The sequence below is a fragment of the Pieris brassicae genome, chromosome 2 (genome assembly GCF_905147105.1).
Source record: "Pieris brassicae chromosome 2, ilPieBrab1.1, whole genome shotgun sequence".
Classification (NCBI taxonomy): Eukaryota; Metazoa; Arthropoda; class Insecta; order Lepidoptera; family Pieridae; genus Pieris; species Pieris brassicae.
In genome coordinates, this window is record NC_059666.1 from 20,476,478 (window position 1) to 20,503,209 (window position 26,732).

Below are 26,732 nucleotides of genomic sequence, written 5' to 3' on the forward strand. Positions count from 1 at the left end.
TTTAAAAATCGTTACAAAATACCAAAATTTCATATTAGGGCAACTAAAATTTTGAGTCAGTTTTTCTTTTTTATATATTGTATTTGTAACTTTGGCCAATATACATACATTGAAAGTTGAAAGCGTTTAGTATGGCTCCCATATGTTATAAATGTATTGTTATGACATATGGCGCAAAGTTTTGTTTCTACTTGGAAACTAAATTCTCTATATATATAATCTATATATAATATAGCTTTAGAACGATTACCACTTTCTATAGGCTAATTTTAAAATTAGGCGTTACGAAACTTGGTTCAAATTTATGCTCCATTGGACGTATCAGGTAGAACAGGTCCGAGGGTCACTGACCTTTCACTATCTCATTTCAATGCTATTTGCTCTTTACAATTGGTCCGGATGTTGTGTTCAAAATTAAGTGCAAAGTGATATTAATTTTAAATTGATTTTTCATAAACTTGTTATTTCCATTTGTAAGTTTCGAACTCTATTTTAAGAGGTATGAATCATTTTAGCGTATTTCAAATGGCTTAAAAGATGTAATTCTTAGAGGTTTTTATTGTAAAAACTCACAAATATCTTTTATAAACAACGCTGAATATATAAAGATAGATAAATAAAAAACACATGAAACCAAGTTATCTCTTAATAGTATGATCATGTCTTGTGCAATTCAAGGCAACTTGAAGTAAAAAGTAAAAAGAGGTTGGAGGATGTCTAATATATAATGTCACCTACAAAAATGACGTACAAATTAATTTATTAAGTAAATAGTCACACATCTCACCAACACTCACACAAATAGACACATATGTATGTGTGTGCGTATGAAGGCACAGACAGAATATTTATAATAATAATAAAAAAGCTATTTTATTTCCATAGTATGAAAATTTAGTGTTAGTTTTCTTATACACTTAGTCTACGTTATTATTATTTCCATTACTTCGTGTTCTGCAGTATGGAGCCCTTTTAGGTAAAAACCTCTTCCTGAACTTTCCAATTCGATCTGTTCTTTGCTTTTCCCATCAATTTCTCCCCAGACACCTTTATGATGTCGTCGGCCTATGGCGTGTGTGGTCTTTCCATGTTTCTTTTTCTTCTTCCTGAAGTCTCCCCCTGGCTTCGGCGGTCCATCTTTTGTTAGTTGCAACCTTGCACCTTTGTACCCTGAAATATAGCCTGCTCGTTTCTATTTCAGGTGTAGGGCGTGGATTAGCGCGTCTGTAATCTTAGTTATCACCCTGATAAACCATTCTGTGAATTCTTTTTGGCTTTGGATGCTTCGCTACATTCCTCCAATCACTTTACTCTGTTCGTAAACGTCCAATATGTACAAGTGTGTATTATATAGTTATTAATTTTCATTCTGTGTTGATATACATTTGGTTTAATGTTTAATAGCTGCTTAAATAAAAATAAAATAAATATAGATTGATTTCGTGAAGTCCCGTGGGAGCGGACGGAAGCTTCACACTCGGTTGCGCGTCACTCCTTGTATATCGTTATGCTTCTTTAAACATAGATTCGACAAGACATTTAAACGCATTAAAGTGCTTTACCACAGCGGCTTAGTGTTACATGAAGTTCTGATGATTCCCAGCAACGCTGTCTCGATTATAGACGGTGCATCATTTTTTGGCATAATGCAGATGCCGATGACCTGGGGGATGACATGCGGGACCAGATCTTAATTAACAAAGTGCTAAATCGTTCGATCGGTAAATTTATTATTTTCCAGAAAATTTTAAAAATTATAGATATTTTAAATTCATTTAATAGAATTAGTTTGTTATTTAAACACGCATGCTTAATATACAGTATTAAACTTATAGACACCCAAAAAAAAAACTCGCCTAATATCCCGTCTACTAAGAAGTCTCAAATACAGATTTAAAACATTCTGTGAAGTAATCCGAGCCGAAGCCTTTAAACGACCGCAGCAAATTGACTGGTCTCGATCAATAGGGTTGACACTTGGCTGCTTTTAGTCACAGTATATAATACAGTAACGATACAACACTTGATCCATGGCATTCAAAGTCATCGATAATTTTTGTAGGTAATTCAGCCCTCCAAGCCTTATAGAAGTCTAAGACTTGCCATGTCGCCAACACCGTAAGCTTTAATTACGGGCATAGACAAATCGAAGAGCACTGCTCAACTGCATTCCGTTATAGGACGGTTGAAATAGAAGCAGTTGATAATTTATTAAATTTTATTTAGTGGTTTACGATGTTGATAATACTCAAATAAAATCATAAAAATAATTACAAAGACGTTCTCTGTGAGTGATTGACTGTCTGGTGTAAGACATTTACAGAGATGTTTAAATTGATGGGAAGAGACAAGAATATATTTCCCCGCGTTGGAGTCATAGGAGAGGATATCTAACAATATTGTACTTACTATAAAGACGTCAATAATAATAAATAGAAGTTATATTTTTTTGACATAACAAGATAAAAATCTATTAAATTTTTATATTTCGCCTTATTCTACGTTTGTAGAAAAAACAACCCTAACAATAAAAAGGTATTTAGTACATTGAAAGTTTTACTATAACGCATTATCTAGGTAAATAAAGTTTATTTAAATATCACAAAAAATTATTTCTACATAATTAAAGAAATGGACAATGTTGACTATGCTTCTCTAACTGCAGGGTGTCGGTTTTTTGTGACGGTGTGCGCGCGAATCGTAAAAATTTACTCTCATCATTGTTCCCCAACGAGCCGAAAGAAGTATAACTTCAATAAAATACATAAATAACTAAATACACGTAAGGATTAACTGTAACTTTAATCACACGCGTAGTTTTAATAACATTATACACATCTAAATAAAATCAGAAACGAATATAATAATAATAATAATTAAGCCTCATTTATTCCTTGAATATTTACAAAATAAACACACACATCAAATTTTCCATTTTTTTTCAAGGACCTCTTATTGAGTATAGGCCTCCTCCAATTGGCTCCAATTGTGGAAAATAAAGTTCAAATATATGTTTAAAAGTCATATATTAACAGAAATGAATATAGTAGCAAAAATATAACTTATTTCAAAGCGGACACTTGCCTCCTGAGATACGGTATATGTATAGCAGTGAACCAATCTCGAATAAGCCTGCGAAGTTTTTTGGATGGACTCTAAGGTAATAGCTGCGTAAGATGATGGCTTTTTTGATATTCTTGTTTCTCATACTAGAGACATGTTCTTAATGAGAATAAACTCAAAACCTAATCCTAGTTTATTATTTTGACAACCCTAAAGGAATGCATTTAAAAACCAAAATTCGTATAAAAACCAGTACTGGGCGACATTGTAAAAATTTATTGTGTCATGCTAGCGGATGTTGAGTAACGAACAACGTTTAGATTTGTTTTTTTTTTATAACCCAGGGTCAGGAATGCAGTTAGGATAAGTTTAATCGTGAATAGTTTTCATCTATGTATATGTTTTTGATGTAAGGGTGACTCCATACATATATACCTCGACTCTGATTTCATAACCTTGCTTGATCTATAACTATTTATCAACGACTCCGTTGATAGCGTGTGAACTTATTTATTTACACTTCGTTGCAGTTATACAGAAATGCAATTAAGATAATAAAAAGGAGCACAATTGCCTTATTGCTTACCAGCGATATTTTCCAGATAATCACTGTGAGAAAAAAGTATAAAAATATGAGATGAGCGTAAGAGATGCAAAACTAGACAAACATACATATACTTAGACTTAGATAAAACATAATATGTAAACTGTGAAAGGGATAATAATAAAAAAATGACACGTAAATCACGATACTTTCAAAACCTAATCTTGATTTTGACAGAATTCGGTTTTGAAATGGCTTCAAAACTATTTTTACAGATTTCCCCTTCTCGGAACTTCACTAATCAGACTTCCATTCCGTCTGCTTAGTTTCATTCAAAAATATTATCAGGTTGTATTAATTTTGATTAACAAACATGAAAGAAAATATTAAAAATCTGTGTGGAGTCTAAAAATAACAATAGATTTAAAAATAATAACTATTAATTTATATTAGTAATTGTCTGGCTTTAAAACAAACCAAAAGAGGGAGTAGATGTAGTATTAATAACGACTAACATATATATTTTAAGATATTAGGTGACATTTGGCTGTATTGACATTTCTTTGTTAAACTTAACTTAAACCGTGCGTTTAAACCCTAACTATGTTCCTATGATTATTATATATACCTACTAGCCTAAAGAAAAAAGGGAAAGAGGTTTGTAACGTTTTTTATTCATAAACTTTAATATGTAAAGTTTGTCCTTATATCGCGTAACAAGTTAAATAAATTAATGAAAAAAATAAAGGATATGCTGCCAGTAAAGATCACTGACACAAGGAGCAAACTTTGTTTGAATTTTCTATTTATGTAGGTTAAGAATATTGTAATTGTGTGTTGGAAGTAATACGATAATTTATTATGTTACGAATGAATAAATTACAATACAATATTAAAAATATAATTCATTCATAAGATCAATTGGATGGAAACTTGCACTTGAAAATGCATTCAACTAAAAATAACTTCAAACATATGAAAACAGGCGTCAGTAAATTAATTTAGACATTCATCAAGGGTAGATCGAGTAAGCATACTAATATCACCTTTAATGCATTTGTTTTAAAGGCGATAATATAATATATCCTTGGTCTTCACTCGCTATCTAAACTTAGATCTTTGAAGGGAAAGAAGTGCTTTAATTAAAACTGTTCATTAATGAAATATGGGTTGTTAAATGAAAAATAGTTGTATAAGGTATATTTGTGGTTAATAGATAATTTTAGAGATATTAAGATAATACTTTGTAGGGTCGTTTTTATAAAAACCCGGAACAATTTAATGTCGATTTCGCATACTTTACACTGCGTCCGCGAACATATTTTCGCCTTAATATGATTTTATTACTTGGCCTACCTTTTTCTGTAGCTACGTACCAATATGTAGAACATTTTGCTATTCTATCACATACAGATGTTCCGGAATAAAAAGTCGTTTTTAGATTTGGTCGTGCAACTTTTTATATTTTTCAGAGTTCAAGTAATAAATAAATTATCGTGATTTATGTGTCTTTTTACTTTTTATTTTTAGTATATCGTTTAGTTTGTTTTTTTTGTTACTGTTAAGTTTTGTCTTAATAACTGTGTATAACATGTATTTTTGCACTTCTTGTTTATCTTATGTAATTTAATACATTTTTTTTCTTTACTCACAGTGTGTGCCTGGAAGAGATCGCTCGAAAGCGATAGGACCGATCCTTTTGATTTAATTATGTTAAAAATATATATATATATATTGTAATGGAACGAAGTGTTCATGAATAAATAAAATAACTCGTATTAGTCCAGCCATTGTTATGTTTTGCGCTTGGCAATATATTTTTATATTGTTTATATATGACATCTAACAAAGATTCAATATTTGAAAATATTTACGCCCAAGCTTACCAACCTTGTGAAAAACAAATCTAAAGGAGCGCAAACAAATAAGCCAAACCGTTAAATTCGGTTATGAACTATTATAATATTTGAAATAATGTTAATTTAGTACTCAAGAGATAAGCTGGCGCCTCGACAAAGGCGAAGATGGCCCAGAGATGACACTTACCGCACACAGTGTATACGAATTCTAAATTCAACCGTCCAACATTATTATTTTTTTACGAAAAATACCAAAGAATAATACTTAGACTAACAAGCATACTATCTGTTCTGATTGACAGCTAATAAAGCTGATACGGCACACGTTATAAAAAAAGCGCATTTTTCCGCGTTATCAGACGGAAAAAATAAACGGCTCAAATATCTTAGTCTTTCCTACAACTTCGATTTTGATTCCTTTGGAGTAGAGACTTGGGCTGTGGGGTTCAAGTGCACAGGCGCTAATGAAAGATTTAAGTTGGCACCTCATAGGTCACCGGTGACCCCAGAGCTGGTGCTTTCCTCGCTCAACGAATAAGTATTGCAATACAGCGATAAAGGTAAACTGCAACAGGGACCAGCTTTTTAAATTTATTTTTAATTATTATTTGTGAATTATTGTTCATGAAAATTTATTAAACTAATATGTACATTCTCGATACTTGCCCACAATTTTCGACAAATGTTACTTTTCGTTCATATTATTATTATTTTGTTTGCACAACAAAACTGTAACTTAGCCACTAACTAATAAGTTACCAAGGCGTATAGGGCTTACAAATTAACAATCCGTCAATCTTATTGCTCAAAGATTCTTTTTTTGTATTAAAATCCCACGTAATTTTAAATCAACAAAGGCCAGCCTCACCTTCATTCGTTTCCGTGGGTGATATAATAAAGGATTATATTTTATAACTGCTTGTAGTATTGCTTAATGTTGGTGAAGGTGTTTGGTGCCGCGTTTAATCAGTGACTACGATGTTAGAAGACAATGATTAAATGATCACAGAATGCAAAGCCTTGAAAAATATGCCATAAAAAAGAATTCTGCTGAGTTGGCCTAGTGGTTTTCGACGCGTATTATTCATTAGATACACCCGAATGACACCTACTGCTACTGTGAACGAATCCCAAGGAAATCGGCATGTCTCAAATCCAAAAATCATAAGCTGATCGTCTATTTGATTATAAAATAAAACTGATCAAATAACGTATGCAATTTGTTGCCAAGACTAGGCTTATAGCGCCACAGGAATATTTTTTGAAGATTGAATCGTTGATTTGTTACGTCTTATAGCCGTGTGTGTGACTATTGTTAACAAATTTCTCGGTAAATTATCTTAATATGAATATTATTGTTACATAATACTGCTGAGTATTGTAGAATTATATCAAAGATTGTCAAACTTATCAATGATAAGCGATAATAGGACGTGTGAAAGTATTGCTCTTAATATATCGAAATATTGCAACATAAATCTTATCAAAACAATTTTATTGTTATACAATAATTAGAATAATATTTCCCCTGTAATTGATCTGTCTAACATAAAGTTTTTTTTATATTTTTTACTTCTAAAACCCATATTTATAGTGTGTAAGAATTCTTAGTTATCATCAGGTAACACATGTTTGCCTGTTGAAGTGTTTGCTGTTATTATGATATGTTTCTAGATGTAAGCTTTTATTATGATGACAATTATTTTTTATACAATACATTTCGACTACTGTGAGCTGTCGTTTACATCCACGTAATTTTAATTCCAGTATTACGTAACAAAAAAAATACCTCTGCTTCATTCTAACTACACAAGTTATACTTGACATTTACTTCTGTGCATGTCAGAGAATTTTCTATCGATTCTGCTACTAAAAACACCATTCTAGGACCTTAAGAGCCTGGGATATATTATTTTTATTTATTATTCATGATACATAAGTTTTTCCCTAATATTTAAAAGTTATGGTTCATATAATAGATCAACTTTGTTGTCCAAACTACGAAGGCATCATAAAGAGAACTTCAATGTATCTATACACTCTAAATGGTACCGTTGTGTGACTAGATGAAGAGCGATGACCTAAAACTCGTTGCAAATGCGTGCATCAGATTATTTTCGTAATTAAAACGTTTTGAAATCATTGCTTCGTAGTTTCTGTTGTACCGCAAAGAAAGAAGCGGAAAATCTTATCATTAAGACAAGTAGTTCTATACAAAATCGAAACATTTCTTCCCCAGGAATCCAAGAGATTGCTGTTATTAGGACCGATAAGTTTCCTATAAAAATTGTATTTAACGCGCGTATTAATAAGTAATCAACGACTTATCTCATCTCATACAATGCGCTGAGATGATGAGAACTTGAAACTGAATGTGGTTGCTAACACAGAAGGCAAAAGATCGCCTGGTCGTTCACCAACCAGATGAATCCATCCAAAGAAAGAGTTATCGTCCTCAAAACTGTGCAGTGTTAGAAGAGAGGCGCTGGTCAGAAACCGGTGGAAACAGATTGTCCACTACAGAGGTTTTCTAGCTGACCACGAAGCTCAGACATGAGCTACCGACTGAAGATTGAAGCAGACCTGTCTTTCTGTTTCAAAAATTCATTTTTTAGGCACATAAGAGTGGCAGCCTTTCGTATCTGGTCACTTGCCTCGTAAATGAATCCACCGCCAGAGTTCGAACGCACGACCAAGATTATCTCATATTAACCGTTACTTTGCTCTCTCATAAATTTGAATATAGTTATTCATGCTAACATCTAGTCTAGACGTAACTTACTTTCATTAATTATTCAAATATGATAAATAACTGCACAAAACAATTATTGTTATGCAAATATAGCGATTAATTGCATTTCCGTTTTGATGTTACAATCCAGGTTTTTTTTCCAATGATTTAGTAGGTATGTATCTTACATTCCTATACCTGATGGCTTAATAGCTTGTAAGATTATTTAGACCATAAGTTTTGACAACAATTATTAATAACATAATTAATATGACACTTTTTATATAGCTAATTTCTTTGCAATTAAACGACTTATTATTATTATAGTCTTATATATATAGCTCTAAAATCTTGTATGCGTGTGTAATTAAGCGGCTGGACCAATTTTGATTAAAAAAATTGTACGTGTTTAAGTGGATTCGAAATTCGCGATGTAATTTAAATTTTTAACGCTTCTACTGATTTTAAATTTCTCCATCAGGTCCGCTAGTATCACTTATATAGCAACATCTAATTATATTTATTGCTTGTTATATTACATTTCATTAAGCCGTATTAAACAAATAGACGTTTAAACGAAATGTTGTAACATAACCCTGATTATAATTCCCTGGTGTAATTAGAATAACGGATGTTGGTCATAATATGAGGTTAAATTTGCTCGCTATATGACATGTTTCTTTGAATTGAAGCTATATATCATTTAAACCGTTTAAAGATGTTAGATACATATATAGAAATATGATAATTAATAAATCAGCGGTGCCACTACCTTTTTAGCTCTGGGCCTCAGATTTCTGTATCTGTTTAATCATTTGTCAATCTATTAGGCTAGTAGGTGATCAGCCTGTGCCTGACACACCCCGACGACTTTCATAACGATATTTTCCTTCAGTGTTATAGCGAATATTAAATGCGTAGATAGAAAGAAAGCCTATTGGTGCACAGCCGGAGATCGAACCTACGACCTCAGGGATGAGATTCGCTGAAGCAACAAGGCCAACACTGCTCTATTAGTCAAAAATATAAATAACTGCTTGAAAGAAGAAACTAGGGATTGGGGTTGAAATACAGCGCTGAAGTCGAAGGTTTGAACACCATCTGGAGCGCATGTTTTTAAATTGATTATTTTACTCTGTCTGCGGTTAGTCGTAAGGATTCAGTGTCAACGCTCACTTGGCGTCATTTTTAATACCTAAGTAAAAATGGCTTTGTATGAAACGTATTTAGAACCGCTCGTAACAGTTTCCTGGTAAATCGTGGCCCTTAGGAGAATGTTCAGAGCGATCCTTCTGTGGTATTTTTCTTTCTTTCAAATGTTACAAGTTCAGACGTAGCAATGTTTTTAAAAAAATAATAATTCATGCGATTGTCTCAAAACAACCCATGCTTACAGTTTGTTTCCACCACGCGTTTGTAAACTTTTTCTGACTATATATACAACAAATGAATAAATAAAGCAATTTAATGCTTAATTATAATCACACTATCTTTGTTCCTTTTCGGGGAAAAGCGTTTTCTCTGTGACATTTAAATACATAATAATCGAATATATTTTGTACCTATTTCTAATTATATTACACACGTATACGGTTCTAATATGATATTCATCAATATCGCCAAAAATAGCTCTTAAATGTTTTGTCCTTATTCCTCACGTGTTATTTTACAATAAATGATCGGTCTTTTCGGTCATGTCATGTCACATCGTTCAATTATATATTTTGAGGGTTTTAGGAATGAAATTATGGGACAACTTTGTAATGTATTTAGTCGACAGTTTATAATAAAACCCAATTAATTATCGCCATAAATACCAAAGGAAGAAATGCATTTGAAAAGATGCGTTTTGTCTATGATAGTTAAATGTATCTTTCCTTCCTACTCAAAAATACGCCAAATATAACTGTTGAATGTTTTGTCCTTATTCCTCTCGTGTTATTTTCATAAGAAATAATGGATAATAAAGTAGCAAAAGCTGTGATTAACGAAGAATGGACATTACATCCTATTTTTTTAATACAATATTTTTATCACACCCATTGGGGGTTTTACTACTGGTACCCTTTGTAGGTACTGGCACAACAATAATAAGCCTTCAAATAATAAAAGATGAGGGCACTGAGTAACGAAGTAATTTAACTGGCCATTTCTCGTAGGACATAATAATAACAATATTCCAGCGGCGCTACAACCCTATCTTGGCTTCAGTTTGCATCTGTTACTTTGATAATTTTTATTTCATAGACAAGAAGATGATCATTCTTCTGTCTGGCACGTGTCGTGAATGTTTGTATTTGAGATATGCCGGTTACCTAATGATGTCAACTTATATATAGTCAATTGGAGCACTGCCGAGGATCGAACCTACAACTTCAGGGATTAGAGTCACATGTACTGATATATCTGCGCGTCAGTCATAACTAGTAGTATATTGTTTACAATAATTATTTATCTTTAGTCCTTTACATTCAATTAAAGTGAATATTTCCTGTAATCATTCCCAGGAATATGACTTATTGTCTGCGAATTGCTTTAACGGAAATCTACTGTTGCTTAAATCATGTCAAGTTTGTGAAAGTCGAATCATTAAGATGTCATGTACTTGTTAAACGAAATTGTTGCTGCTGTAGGATTTGCCTTAATTTATACTTGGCCTAAAAACGTTAAACGGCAACTAATAACTCATTTGGAATTGTAAAAAAAGAAAATAAACGTTAATAAAAAATTGAGAAAGTACCTGTCTAACGTGTTACTGGCAATCCACAAAAACACAGAAAAAAAAACACTTCAAATTCGGAATGCGAATTAATCAGAACGCAGCCAATTTAAAATTGGAACGTTTGTTTATGGTTTTTAAAACATGGCCGCCAAGACGTCGCGCTCCGATGGCGCGCATAGAAATACTGACTCTTGTGTCAAGGTAATATTCGCGAAGATTACATTACCTTTATGTAGGAAATGCTATAAGGGAACAGGGTCGATGAACCGTGGCGGTAAAGATTAGACCTGTCTCCTAAGATGCGGTTGCAAATCTCAACAATGTATTGAGAAACATAAGGTTCTCTGACGACTATTGGCTTAGTTTACCGTGTCTCAGAGCGTTTTGAAATATCTCGGCCAAACATTATTGAAGTATTTCATTTTCTACATTTATAACTAACTTGTAAATCACGCTGTTTGTATCATGAACCCGGGTGAAGATTCTGGGTTATAGTTTGGAAACCACAAAGGGCAGTATATGCTATCAAGAAAAACAATAAATAAAACAAATGAAGAATATTCGCAAACACATTTAAAGGTGGCGCTTTTAGTTTTTGTTGTATAATTGTTCCGGATATTTTTGTAATTTATGTGAAATAAAGCAAGTTGCAGTTTATCCTATATCAGGTAGATGACCTTTGAAGCCGTTGAAACCAGGGTAATCTTTAAGAAGACAAGGAATGTCGGAAAAGTTTTATTCCCATTAACTTCAGTGAATTCTTGCCACATTTTTGCGCAAATTTAATCAACATTCTATAATAATGACGATACAATACTTTATCATTAAAAAGTTTCAATGTTTTACGATGTAAACCAAAGTAACAAGAATCTAATTAGATTTAACTACCTGGAACTAACTGGACAGACGTTTGACCACAATCCCACCTGATGTTAAGTGGGATGTGGCCTATTGGAGGGCACGCCTGTCCAGGAGATGCCTTTTCAACCGCTGCTTGAATGAACGCATAATAAACTATCTAGGGAAGATGGAAGGGGGCAAGGAGTTCCAATCCTTTGCTTTTACAAGATATACGATCCAAATCGTGCAGTGCGACACTTGGGGATGTCAACAACAAAGCGGTGAAACTCCAGCGCGCTTCTAGACGATCGTTGTTTGATAGAGGATGATGGAATCAGGTTGTGTAGTGTAATTGAAGTATAATTATCTACATTTTTATATTGTCCCCATGTCCAATTGTACAAACCTTGTGAACACCGGCTTTTTTAATAGAACAGCTAGAGCCAGGCTCTGTTCTTGAATATTACAATATATTGTTAATATATTGTTAATATTATTAACTATAATATTTTTATTAAAATTACTCTAATACCTAAAATGGTATTTATTTCCATGATCTAGTTGACACGTAATGCTTCAGTGGTTTGCCTCATTCGAGAAGGTCAAACGACATTCGCTTTTTGTTTATCTGAAGCTATAACCACGTAAGTCGGCAAGATGCACAGAACATGAAGATTATTGACGGAAGTTATGTAAAAAAAGCGTATGTAGTTTTAGTCCGTTGAAATCGTAATAAACTTGTGTAATGTAATGGAGAAGCTGGAAAAAGCTGCCCTAACGTTCAAAATCTTAAAAAAGAAACAATACACAAACTCTTGTTGACTCAGATTGATGTATATGTTTCGTAATCAGTATTTTGTTCTTAATAGGTGATCAGCCTTCTGTGCCTGATACACGCCGTCGACTTTTAGGTCTTAGCCATATTGGTTTAATTCGTCGTACGAGTTAGCGGACAAAAGGCTAATTATTTGGAAAGTTTGGGTTCAACTCGGAATATATATATTGAGATTTTTGTGATGGATTGTACATTTAATGCTGAAAACTGCTATGCCAGGTCCGAATTAACGCAGGAAACCACGGTGCACTGCTAGTTTCATAGTTCTGTTATAAATATTATAAGGTGGTGTTAATCCGGAATCTGATAAACTACATTCTAAGTCAACCTTGTTTCATATTAATTAGACTAACTGGAAAAACGTTTAATATCAAACATAATTCCTAAGTCGTTATTGCAATAACAAATCAAGTGTTTACAACAGTAGAAGTTACTTGCAGCTTAAAATAATATGTACCAAAAAATCAGTGGTGCTACAACCTGGGCCTCAGAGTTTTGTACCATGATAACTTATCAATATAATAGGAGAATAGGTGATCAGCCTTCTGTGCCTGACACATGCCGACGACTTTTCGGATCTAAGGCCGTTGGTTACCTCACGATGTTTTCTTTCACCGTTCGAGCGGATGTAAATGCGCAATTTAATAATACTAAAATATAAATCTGTCATTATAAAGAAAAAAAAGCAAGTTTTATAATAGTAATTTAAAGAGAAGAGCGACAAGCTGCCAATTATTATTACCTATGCACGCTTCAACTTCTGAACACTTAAAATAGTGTACTCTTTAATACCATAGATAAAAAACTTAAAATGTCTGTGGTTAATACTAATGGTTATAGGAAATAAGAGTCAAGGACTACAAGAAGCCTGAGCAGCGGAATGCATTGGAGCGTAACGTTCAAATATGTCTTTATCTGTATGTTTTCAATACCATTTATATAATTAGATTTTATATTATTACACGATTAGTTGTGCCATCAAGTGCATAACTTGTAACAAAAAACAAGTTCTGCAACGGAGTTCTACCGGAAAAAGTTGTGGGGTCGATGTCAGTTAATTTTTCAGTCCCTATTTATGGGATATTCTGTCTTAAGTTATTACGTAATTTGCGAACGTAATAAACTCTTATACTGACAACAATCAATATTTTATGTTTTAAATAAATAATATTTTTCTTCCTAACTCCTATGTTTCTAAAAGTTCCTTAGAGTTTTGATGATCGGTCAGTTAGTGAGTTAGTGACAAAAGTAACTTAAAAGATTAGTTATAATTCTTATACTAGTAGTTCAAATTAAATGAAATTTGATACATACCGCTATATTTATATATAAATTTAAAATTGTATCTACAATGGAGTAATAGGGGGTTCGAAAATGGCCTGAACTATTTTCGACCAAGATGGAGAAGAAAACCATCTCGCTAATCCGTGGATATATGTTATTTAAAATGTGTTTATTTTTTACTCATTCAAATCATTCTTTATTATGCTGTAAATTATAACTCAATATCATTCGAATTACGTTATAACACTTGATACACCTTAGCGTATAGAAAAAAAATGCAAGACTCTTAAAAAGTATTTTCTGCCAACCTGGGATGTGATTAGTTGGCTGAAATAAATGTAATATTATGTATAAAGTATAATTTTTTTATCTGTTTGATGTAATGGTTTTATATAGTTTTTGTATTAATTGTATTTGATTCAACTTTTTAGTTTTTAAGAAATTTACCTCCACATGAAATCTTAGTGTTTTTCTTTATTTATAGTATTTGTATTAAGCAATAATAAAAAATAGGTAATTAAAAGAACCAGTTTGTGGTTGTGTTAAGGTTTGTCACAGACTGCTTGAATATCTTTGTTTTAATAAGGTACCTGTTACTGTAGACTATTGTCTACAGTAACAGGTACCTGTGTGTTGTTGACACACAAGAATTTCACTAAATTAATTTTATTTAACTGCCTTGCAATTTATTTGGCTATAAATTATTGTTATAAATATAATATCGTGCAGATATTGTACTCTATAAATACAAATGCACATATATGTCAGTGTCAGATTGACATTAATCATATGATTACACACCCATACATATTACACACACATGTGTATGTGTGTGTAATATTTGTATACATAAATAGATTTGAGTGTATATATTTTTGGGAACTATTTAAAGCAGTTAGAGCAGCTAGTTAAAGCAGAGAAACGGCAAATAAATCATACCAATTGTTAACTGACAAAAATAGTAATATCAAAGTTTCACATTCAACTTTACCTTCATAAAAACTAAAATAGTCATTGGTTCAGCTCTGCCACACATTTGTCTCTTTTTGTCAAATTATGTTTAATCTATGATGAAAAAAGACAACCGTATCTTTGTCGCATCTGATTTGATGAATTGGGGTTTGTACGTAATTGAGAGCTCAACATACGAGCATATTTAACAGAAAGAAGCGTACTCGGTACCGCTAAAACGGTTTAACTGAACGGTTAAGCGATAAAGGCTCTTACAAACTGATCAGATTAAATATAACAGACTCATTCATGTATTCACTATAACGTAACTTAACCGCAAATATTATAATTTGACGTGATGCTGAAAAATCAATTTACAAAACTGTACTTTAATCTAATTCATAGGACTATGCATCTTTTAATTTCGACCGATAGTCTAAATTGTGTTTTATTATATTTAATTGTGAATTCTGTTTTTGGCTTCTATGTATTGTCTATTTAATAAGCTGTGGAAATATTGGAAAATTAAATAAATAATTATTGCCAGAGACCTGAGGATGACGCTACATTCATTATATAAATTGGCTTTTTGCAACAGTTCTACTAATAATTTATCTTTAGGTAATTAAGACATATGTGGTCATTATTCGGTCTAATGCCGGTACGGTACGGTTTTGTTTTCCATACAAACTGTGAATGTATATAATTAGTAATCTATTGACTTGAAGACAAGCACGAGCCTAATGGGATATAATTTTTCAGAAGATATTACGTGCTTTCGAATTTAGAAAATTAAGGTTTTTCTAATGGCGTAATTGGAAAGTAAGAATATATAAATATAAATAATATACGCCTGATGAATTCTAACGGGCAACTTCATTAATTAATGTATTGCCATTAAAAATATTGTTTTTTTTTTTAAATGTTGGCTTAAACTTGACTATATTAGGTATCTAAATGTTTATTTCTTGGCATAGTTACTTTTTCACTATGTTTACATATATGCGTAGTAAAGATACAAATTGAGTCTTGAAATTACAGCTTAAATATTTAAGACTACACTCCTAAAAGTGTGACACTAATAATATTGATACATCATATAAAAGTAAGTAATTTTTGAATAAATGAAATGACGTATATTTGAATAATATCAGTTCGCATAACTGCCACGCACTTCCGTACATACTCGTATAGTTTATTTAAGAAACCACTCTCTAATGTTACAAACTGCGTTGTCTTCATAGAGTCCTAACTTACATTAGCAGCCCTGGACACATCACATGGCCCTCATTCCTAAAAGAGTGCAGGTCGTTTTCGCCACGCCGCGCCCACCGACATCATATGCCACTTTCTTGCCTTCATCAGTGTACTAGCCATTTGGGAGCCAAAAGGCATCGTTAGAGACGATGGCAAGCGGCCGGATGGGATGTCTTGATCCCTTGAAGGGTGGGACGGGCTATGTTATGGGATGGTACTCACGTAGACACGTTACTCTCGTTTTACCTCGGATAAGCACAAAAGCTGGCGTCGCCAGGCAGAAAATAATAAACGATTCAAATATAAGAGTCTTTCCTCCAACTTTGATGTTGTTCAATTTTGAGTAGAGACTTTCGGGCCGTGAGGTTCAATTGCTAATTACAGATTGAAGGTGGCGCCTGGTAGATACTACCGGTGACTCCGGAGCTGGTTCTTCTCTCCCTCTCAACAAATTAGTATCGCAATACAGCAAGGAAATGCTGCCATCATTAAATGTACATAGCCATGGGGACCAAACCAAATTTATTATTACTAGGTAGGTTCAGAGTTTTGTGAATTGTCTTCCAATATGTCATGACACAGACTTACACAATAACTATAAAGAAATCAATCTTTTCTGTTTCACAAGCCTTAAGGCCGCAAAAAGTTTGGAATCCGTATTCGTATAATGTGACAGAGACGAATATATGCATTGAGTATAGGAGGAAGAGAAACAATAGTTTGTATTATGAATACGTAAAGTTGATTAACTATCTTAATTATAACTGTGGTTAATCTGTTAAGCAACTCGTGCTTTTTAAGGTAATTTTTTATATAAAAGTTTCATATTACACAGTTAGAAATAAATTAATAACATTTATTAAAAACAACTCAAAAACATAATAGTAATGTTACAAAATATTAACATTGTCTCCCCTTTGTCGTTCCGAAGGATCAAAATCAACAGAATCTTCTAAAATCAGTCGCCTCACTCAAATTCTTTGCGAATACAACAGAATAAACGCTATTTATACAGAGCTTGATATATTTGGTGATGAAATTGCAGGCTCCTTGAATTGTGGCCTCGCCAGAACAAAAGACACCGCGGCCGTTGCCTCCCACCGACTAGGTGGACTGACGACATCGTCAAGGAGGTTGGCTGCCAGTGGATGCAAAGAGGCATGTTCAGGGAATACTGGAGGATGCTGGAGGAGGCCTACGTCCAGAAATGGACCAAAAATTACGCTGATACTGATGATAATGACTAATTTAAAAAAAACCGTTGTTACGAACCAATAACCATCTTCAAATACGTAATTACTTACTTTAAATTAAAATATGTAGTTACATATTATGTTCACCGTAATTGTCATTAATTAGAACATTATATTGAAACTTTATTTATAGTAATTATTATTATGTGGTATGTAGTGTGCAGTTTAAATAAAAGATAAATTATTTAATGAATACAATCCATGGAAAGTAGACATTAAGATTACTTGTCAATTAAGAGATCCGAATCTAACAATAGCCAACCATCTCATTAAATATATTGTTATATAATAATCGGAATTCATTTGTCATAGAAAGTTATTAAAGCATAATAATTATGTAATGTTCAAAGATCGTTCGCTGTCAATGGGTCAACTTTCGATTTTTGTACTTAAAAATTATTTATTCATGTGAAAGTTTGATTTTATTATTTCGGTAATTCTCTTCATATATTATTTATTTATTAACACCTCGTTGCAAAAATATAATACAATTGTCATAAGTAAATGAGAAGAAGGGCAACTGGCAGCCTTATTGAGCGATCTCTTCCAGGCAACCACTGAGAGAGAGAATAAAATAGATAAGATTAATTAGCAAGTGCAAAAATCTGGTCAATATTAAAAATGGAACAAGAAAGAGGACACATGAAAAAAGAAAAGCTCTACTAAAAGGTAGGCTAAGCAACAAAATCATATTAAGGCGAAACTAGTTATATATATAACTGTTTCAGTGTAATATTATTTGCTTTCGGAACTTATTAATAGTCCTAAAACATTTATTAAAAATCTACAGTACTAGTATTCACAAGTATTCAGACTCAAACTCGGATGCCAGTCGGACTTAGTAACAATTATATTTGAGCATATTTGTATTTTATAACACAAATCTTTATTGAACACAATTTACGGTATATTTAGATAAAGTAAAGTGCAGAGATGACAGATGGTCTAGAGCAGTAACTGAATGGACTGGTCCAATGGGAAAAAGGAACAAAGGAAGACCAATAGAGCGATGGGCCGACGGGATCGAGAGGGTAGCTGGAAGAAATTGGATGACGATGGCACAAAATAAATTAGGGTGGGAAAAGTTGGAGGAGGCCTTCTCCCGGATGATGATGGAGGAAGATGTGGAATAAAGGCTTATTATTATTATTTATTTATTAAAGTGCACTGGCCCCTACACTAGGCCCAACACAGGGAGTGTTGTGTTGTGGGTTGTCCTTTTGACATGTAAACAGTATTTTACTTAATAACTTTTACATAACACATGTTAAGGAAGGTTAACCATTCCTCTGACTGGAAAAGGGCCTCATAGCCTAGCGGTCTTTGTATGTGACTGCTGTGGTGAGGGGTACTGGGTTCGATTTCCGGTGCGAGTGCAAGTTTTAATTTAAATTTGTTCTCGGCCTTTGGTAGGGTTGTACGGTACCGGGCGAGTGCTTAAACCGTACATGGAGGGCACGGTCAAATTTCTATAGTATGCAGTGGGCATCGAACTATGGAAAGGAGACTGTGTAGGTGTAGAATGTAGCAATACGTTCTAGGCCGAGCATGGAAATTACAAGTGGTCAGTAATTCAACATTCCTTTTACCCTTGGGTAGAATGCCTGGCGAACCCCGAGGGCCCATCTTAAGGGCGTGTGAAAGGCTGAGGTGTTTTTAGTGGGTCGGGTCTCGCTACCCCTCTGAATAGCAGAGGGATTTGAGTGTAGACCCAGCCCCACAGTCCCCGCGTCAAACTCGATATCCTTGGCGCGGGCCTGCGCAAGCGCATTTTCACCTCATAAAAAAAAAAAAAACCTCTGACTGGACCGAAGAGCCCCTGGCCAAGTTGTTGTACTGTTTGTCGCCTCGGTCGGCACTCTTTTTAACTGTTGTCATTGCTATGGAAATATAACACAAGACTTTGAGGTTTTGTTTTTTTCTAATAGGAAACTTTCTGATGTTCTCTATTTGACACACACTGTTGACATTTTAGTAAGGCATACAGCCTCACCCCGTTTGACTGCACGTTAACGGCTCATAATCAGGTTCGGAACTTCGACCTCGGGGATAAGAGCTGCAGCTGCAACACTGCTCCTAATAAAATGTAATACATTTGTCTGACGGAACGTCATAATAGGTAAGCACAAACAATAACGGTGAAAGCCATCAAAATTATGCGTAGCGTATATTACGCGAATTAAATATGTATTTTACAAATGAGAATAAATGTTTGTACAGTACTTTCTAACTGTGCGCAACAGACCTATAGATATCTCAAGTGTATACAAAGAGAAATTAGAATAAGTGTTAGAAGAAAAAATATTAGATTTTTTATTAAAAAATGATGTAGTTTCATACAAGCATTTGGTCCATTTTACGTAAAATACTTCGCTAATTCAGCCAGCCTAGTTCATTCGCAGGCTTCATACAGCGACCTTCACTAATCCGAGGATTTCATTCCTTGGGAAGCCACAGCCACGCATTCCAGGACTACATGGGTGACCGATTCCTGTCTGCATAAGACACTGTCCGTCGCGCCAAGGACACAGAGATGTTAATAAAGAAGACAGTGGTTTATGAAACGAAAAAAATATCAGAGTTATTAGGCAATGAAACCTTAAAAATTCAATACAAAAGATATCAACGCGAAGCCTCTCAAAGTTTTCTTATTTGGTGTTTATTCGACTATAAAATTGCGTTTATAGTTAATTACTAAAGAACCGTATAGAACCTTAAACCATTTGCATGTAATTGCGTAAATCAAAACCTTTCTCACAACCTTTAACGATGTTTGATATTGTAATATCAACGCTATTTACTGGAAATAAAATACCAAATCGCGCGAAACAGGGTTTTGTAACTAATGATATTTCAGGGGCTATTAAACCTACAATCACCTGAACTTAGAACATTTTTGACATTTTATCGTGATTGCTCATATTATCTGAGATTTATGAGATTATTAACTTAGCGCCAAAGTTAGTGATAAAAAAAATCCGATATGATTCTCTGCAATACATTTTATATTCTATTACGCCCTATATAATAATTGACAGTATTAATGTCTGGTATCGTATTAAAACTAATCAGTGGCAAGTGCTGCGAGTCAAATTTTTTGTAGAGATTTTTTTATATAGAACGCGTAAACGTGCTGACCTGATCGATACTCAATGCCAGAGGGCTCGCGAGTGCGTTGCCGGCCTTTTAATAATTAGTACATTTTTTTCTTGAAGAACCTGAAGTCGATTTTGTACGGAAATACGTCAGTGGGAAGAAAGATCACTGATTAGGTAGCTAAATTTTATACGCAATAAAGATTTTTTTTAAATTACTGAACTTAATTTTAAGAAATATATCTATATATAATATATATAGGAACTCAGTTTAGAGCCTCCATAGAATTTTCCTCAATCGATTTGTCATGACAGCAAAAAGTGAATTACACAGTTACGCAACGGGTTGACTCGGTCTACTTATTGGGTAAAAGGCAGTCTTGTTTATGGTTCGATAAAAACCTCTTTGTAAAGTATTACAGACTAACACATTGATTAGAAGTCGATAAATATGTGATGGTAGCTTATGCATAACAATATTTCACCACAAATAAAAAAACATTAAAAAATATATAGATAAATAATTAATAAGACTTCTTGGATTTCTTCTCGATCTTCGATCTTGGTAGCTTAGAACCAGGAGACGGTCATATGTATCAAGACCTTTTCCCTGTTAAGGTGACATAAATCGTGGTATAACGAAAAGCAACTAACAGAAACACAAAAAAAATATCAAAATATCAGACTGAACATCAGTATAGCCGTTCATTTGTTAAAAATTGTATAACTGAATGCAATTGACAGCTAAACGTAATGTTATCTATGGTTAAAATTTTGATGAGTAAAAGTTTTTAAGGTGATGTGTATATTTCGAGTTTCTATTATCATATCGAGCCGATATTATTATTAACAAAGCCACGACCAAGACGATCGAATCTTTCCCGACAAAGCCCTAATACAATAATAGATGGACCGATTTTGATGAGTGTTTAAGTGAATTCGAGAATAGTTCAGATTATTTATAATTAGACCTTTTAAGTTTGAAATATTAAGATGTGTACATTTTAAATATTAGGACAACGTCTGTCGGGTCCATTTGTCATATATATTTAAAGGATTAGTACTGTAGCAATGGCGTGAAACGTATTTAAGTGACAGTGTGAACGTAAGTAATTTAAATATAATATGTTTCAGGACTCTTAGAAGGTAATAGAAATTAATACATAAAAAACAATGAAAAACTAAACGCCAGAATAACAAGTCGTGGTAATAAAAGACCGGATGCGGTATACCACTATTGTATTCCAATTCTAACTCTCCGAAGTGTACGCAGTTACCGACTCAAAGGACTCAACACTGTTATTCGAAACACTCACTCACTGTGAATATTATGAATCTGACATTTGTCATTTGTTTATAATCAAAGGAAAATATATATAAAATATATAATCATAGTTTATATATATTCCACAATTAAACAATTAGAATCATTTCTATAACATGGAAATAAAAGACAAAACATCATAAGTGAAGGCCCTGTATGCAAATCCTATCCTTAACACCAATTGAGCCACCGATCAATAAATTTATTTATTTATAACTACGTAGTAATTATGCACACCCACCCAGTGCATACATACATTTTTCATATGTTCTTTATATTAAAATCTCGCTTGTCAAGATAATATAATGATAGATACCATACCCAAACCATGCTAAGAAATGTTAAAGGATGACGATGGCCTTGTCTGCTTATGTCTACTAAGAAGAATCACAGTTTCCGTCTCAGGGCTTCGATCCTGGCCAATTATTTCGGGTAATTTATGAACAACGCAGTGGCTTTAAAAATCATACGAACGCAGAAATTTGTCGGCCCCTTCGTCCTTTTGGTGATTCATAGACATCAAATAATTAATAATATAATAATAGACAATATTCTGAATACAGCATCAATCTATACTATGAAAGAGAATGCAATGGGCCAAATAACATTAAATAAATAGACAACAAGGTCGTAATGCGTTCACAAATCACATGGTATTGATAATTAAATTATTGTTTATTTTATAAACAGTATCCATAAAGACTGTCTAAATTATGAGTATAAGTGAACCTCGAGTTTTTATACATCTATATTTATTATACATCTTGGTATGACTATGTGGTAGTAAAAATTAACACAGACACAGCGCACGCTTATAACTAGAAGTAGGGACTAGCGATGTGTGAATTTTATCACATTTCATTCAATTTTATCCATATAAATAAAAATTAATCGCAAAATATGTTGCTAAACTCAAAACTCAAAGACTGCTGGACTAATTCAAGTCTTTTTTAAATTTTCTTGCAACTATTTCCTAAAAATCTTTTCAGAAATTTTATTGTACGTTTGTAGAAAAACTGACACTAACAATAGACTTCAGGGTGTCGGGTTTTTGTGACGGTATGCGTGCATTGTAGAAAATTACTCTCATCATTTTCCCCTAACGTGCTAAAGTATAAGTTCAATCATTAAAATTGCAAACTTTTAGTTTTATTTAGAATTAGGTTTTCAATCCGAAAAAGCGAACAGTCGAAAAATTTTCCAAATTTAGTCACTAAAAAGGTAGCTTACATAATACATACATATATAAGTTCCTTTTTAATTACTTTAGTGTCGGCCCGCTATCCACATCCACACGCTCTTAGTATAAGGAACGACATATTGAAATAATTTATTAGTTCAAACACATTTTTTCTACGTTAATTGCGGCCAGGAGTATAAAAAAATATAACGAGGTCTCAATGCTTACAATTATTTATTCGCAATGCGTTTTGCACTGGTTGACCTCATCTCTTGCAACACATCTGCAATGCTCCTGTCATACTGACGTGTTGCCAGTAATTTGCATTATTGCCATAACAGAGGTAATTTTATAAGTTCAATTCATTAAAATATCTTAATACTTACGATATTGAATTTGAGATATAGCGGTTCTAGTATAAATACCAATTTTTTATCGTAATTTTTTGATTGTGAATATATATGGCATATTTTGTAATATATACTTAGTATAAGTAGAACATTACAAAATATGCCATATTATATAAATTTTTATAAATTGAAATGACTTGACTTACTATAATTTTGTAGATTAAATGTTTTAAGATACAAAATCTTATGATATTGAAAAGCAATAAAGTTTTTTCTTGTCATGCAATAATCGTGTTACTTTTAAAGTATATATTCTATATAAGGTACCGTATTAATACGTAACAAAACTTTCTTTTTTAAATAATATTTACACTAAAAACATAGTCAAAAATCTTTTTATTATTTATTTAAATTAAACTATCTATTTATTGATCATAAATTTATTTTATTTTAACTATGAGTAAAACTAAACCACTAGTTATTAGTCGTAATTGCTACGAGTCGTTAATGCTACATGATAAAAAATCTTGTATTGAAATCACAGTGGTATTTTGTAGTGCTAAGTAATTTCTTTTGTATGTTTATTCGAATGTTGTCTTAATGTTAAATCCTTAAATGGTTTAACATTTATATATTAACTTAGATCAGAGGAAGGCCTTACCTAAATGCCATGGACAATATTGAAACTCAAAGGAAACTGTGGTCGCACTATGTATCTAAGAAAAGGGAAAGTGGCTCACCTCGAAGTCGTTATGATCCTGCACCACCATTACTTTTTTGAAAAATATCTGTGGCATTTTGTCACCGTACACCACAATCCTTATTAATTTCGAAAGCACAAAAACCTTTTTTCACATTTAAAATTAGAATATAGCAAAATTGTTTATGTTTCTCGTACAACTCCGCCAGAAACGCACAAATTTTTTCGCAACTTATATTTGATTTATTTTATTGAATGTTCAATATGTTTTTACACGGAACGTTGCCTTCTAGCGTTGAGTATTGAACTAACCGCAAAACAAGTATCATGTTTACAAGTACGAAATGCCAACTTGGATCTGTTGCAATAGATAATTTGAGTTGGTTGATCTGTCCTCTATTTTCTAGGTACTACAGTATAAAATCTTTTAGCATTTTACGCAAATTTCGTGTCGATAACCGTTTGGGCCATGTATTGCGATATTTCTATCGAGATCAAATCTTGATTAATTACTGAATTTTTAAGTTTATGTTTATCGTCAGTTATTGTAGACCGCACCTGTCCAAAACCTCGGCATTACGCATCCTTGTTCCGCAAATTAATTCAATTCAAACATCTTTATTACTTACATAATATGTTTTAAATTAATTTAATATTAATGTGTAATTTCTTTAAAAAAATCTTCTTGACTTTATTGCCGATCACATCTTATTGTTTGGCCGTACACGTTAGATAATATATCAAAAATTAAGCAATTAATTTACACGTTTTTAAGTATCCAGACTACGTCAGGCAATTAAATGTCATTTAATTAATTGAAATCGACTTAAGAACGTGAATTTTCTTAGGTACCCGATTTTTGCAAATGGTTTTATATAATGTAGGAGGCTGATAATACAATTAATGAAAGTTCGTAGTGTAAGCTCATCTTCCTTCATTAGTAGGGTGCTGCATACAGCTGAAGAGACGGTACTACAAGTCCTTACCAACATAATAACAGAGCCGAACTTAAAATAAATAATATGTTACAGGTAACTGGGTAGGAGGCTCACCTGATGTTAAGTGATACCGCCGCACATGGACACTCGTACTGCCAGAAGGCTCAAAAGGACTGCCGGCCCTTTAAGAATTGTTACGCTCTTTTCTTGAAGGACTCTAAGTCGAATTGGATAAAAAAAATTAAATGGGCAGCTGGTTCCACATAGTCGTGGTGCGCAGCAGAAATTGCCTTAAAAATGCGCAGTTGTGGTACGACGGACGTCAAGGTGATACGGATGGTATTTTGTATTCTGCCGTGACGTCCGATGATGAAACTCAGCTGCAGGTATTGGTCCGAACAACTTCTCTGAACACTCTCCATGGTAACTGCTTTAAGTTATACATAAGTTATGTAATATATCGACGACAACATAGTTGGAGTATATTTAATAAAATTGTGTATTACTGTTTTATGTGTCCATAATCTTTCTTTATAAAAACGAGTGAGGAAGCATTTTTCACGCATCGTTACGATGTAAATATGCAAACTGGATTTAACTCGGATAAAGTTTATAGAGAAAGTTGTAGTGGCTTGTTTGGAATTGAAATTATTTACGCTAAGTTTAACTTCTGTGTACCGGTGATTTATATAAAGAAAGTTCGAAGAACTCTAAAGGGTCTGTGATTATATAAATTATATAGCATTTTTAGACTACACTTGACCATTACTTTGAATAGATCTAATCTTTGAATAGAGGTTTTTGTTTTATAAACATTTTAAATATTTTTTAAACCATATACCGAATTCAGTGTTGACAGAGGCTAAACAAGATGGCGGATGTTGGGAAGCTATTTTATTGTTCAAATTAAACTTTAACTATGTAAAAATGAATGTGATTTAAGATATAGGTATTACTTGAATAGATTTTTATATAGATAAGTTATAATTGAAGCTATTTATAAGCTTAGACTTCAAAGGTTTATACTTAAGCGTAAAGGGCGGATTAAACGTTTTAGCCTTCAGATACTTTATTAAACTAAATAATTGAAATACTTCACAATTAATGTAATTTCATTATAAAATATTACGAAAAATTCAAGCGAAACAAGTATTGTGTAATCATTTCAATCATATTTTATCGTGTCAAAGTTAAGTAAGCGCGTGCGCATATAAGGTGTTGATTAGATGAATTAGTGAAGGGAAATGTGCAATACGAGTACACATGAATCAGCGCAATCTGATAAAAAATTACTCAAAGAAGCTTTTAGACCCAACGGGACATAACATTTCTGCATTGGTTTCATCGATATTTTTTTACTAGCCTGTTTTTTGCCCAGATACACACCATTTTTGGACCTAAGGTTCCAAGGTCTAAGTTTTAAAAATTAACCTAAAAGATTCGCTTCAGACCTACGACTCCCGCCTTAAAAGATTTGACAATATTTCACTAGACTACGATGTGAAATTATACAAAAAATACAAAGAGTTGTGTGCTGCGATATTGCGGGCTACTCGACTGTAAGGAAGTTGCATGGATCTGGATAGCGCTGCGCCTTATTACGTTCATGTAATTCTCAAGTATTATGTTTACTATAACATATTTTCATTGGAAACTGATTGCCCTCATTTGTGTGAAGTCCAAGATCAAGACTGTTACGGTTACATTAATAAAAGCCCTCATGACCAACCAAATCATGATTTAGATTATATTCTGTTAAAAAAAAATATTATATCGGAGTAATTTTAACGTACGATTCGATCAAGT

The 26,732-nt window shown here is 33.0% G+C and overlaps 1 protein-coding gene across 2 annotated transcripts in view; it reads right to left on the bottom strand.

Annotated features, from left to right (window-relative positions):
- LOC123718713 overlaps positions 1-24,250 on the bottom strand; it is a 59,990-nt gene extending 35,740 nt beyond the window's left edge. Inside the window, exon 1 of one of the 2 annotated variants that reach the window (XM_045675451.1) lies at positions 24,029-24,250. In XM_045675451.1, the coding sequence (XP_045531407.1) occupies positions 24,029-24,085 (57 nt within the window). In that variant the 5' untranslated portion in view covers positions 24,086-24,250. Of the gene's footprint in view, positions 1-10,937; positions 11,075-24,028 lie in introns of those variants that run through there. The other variant, XM_045675475.1, reaches the window with a different exon arrangement.
- Between the last annotated feature and the right edge of the window lie 2,482 nt (positions 24,251-26,732).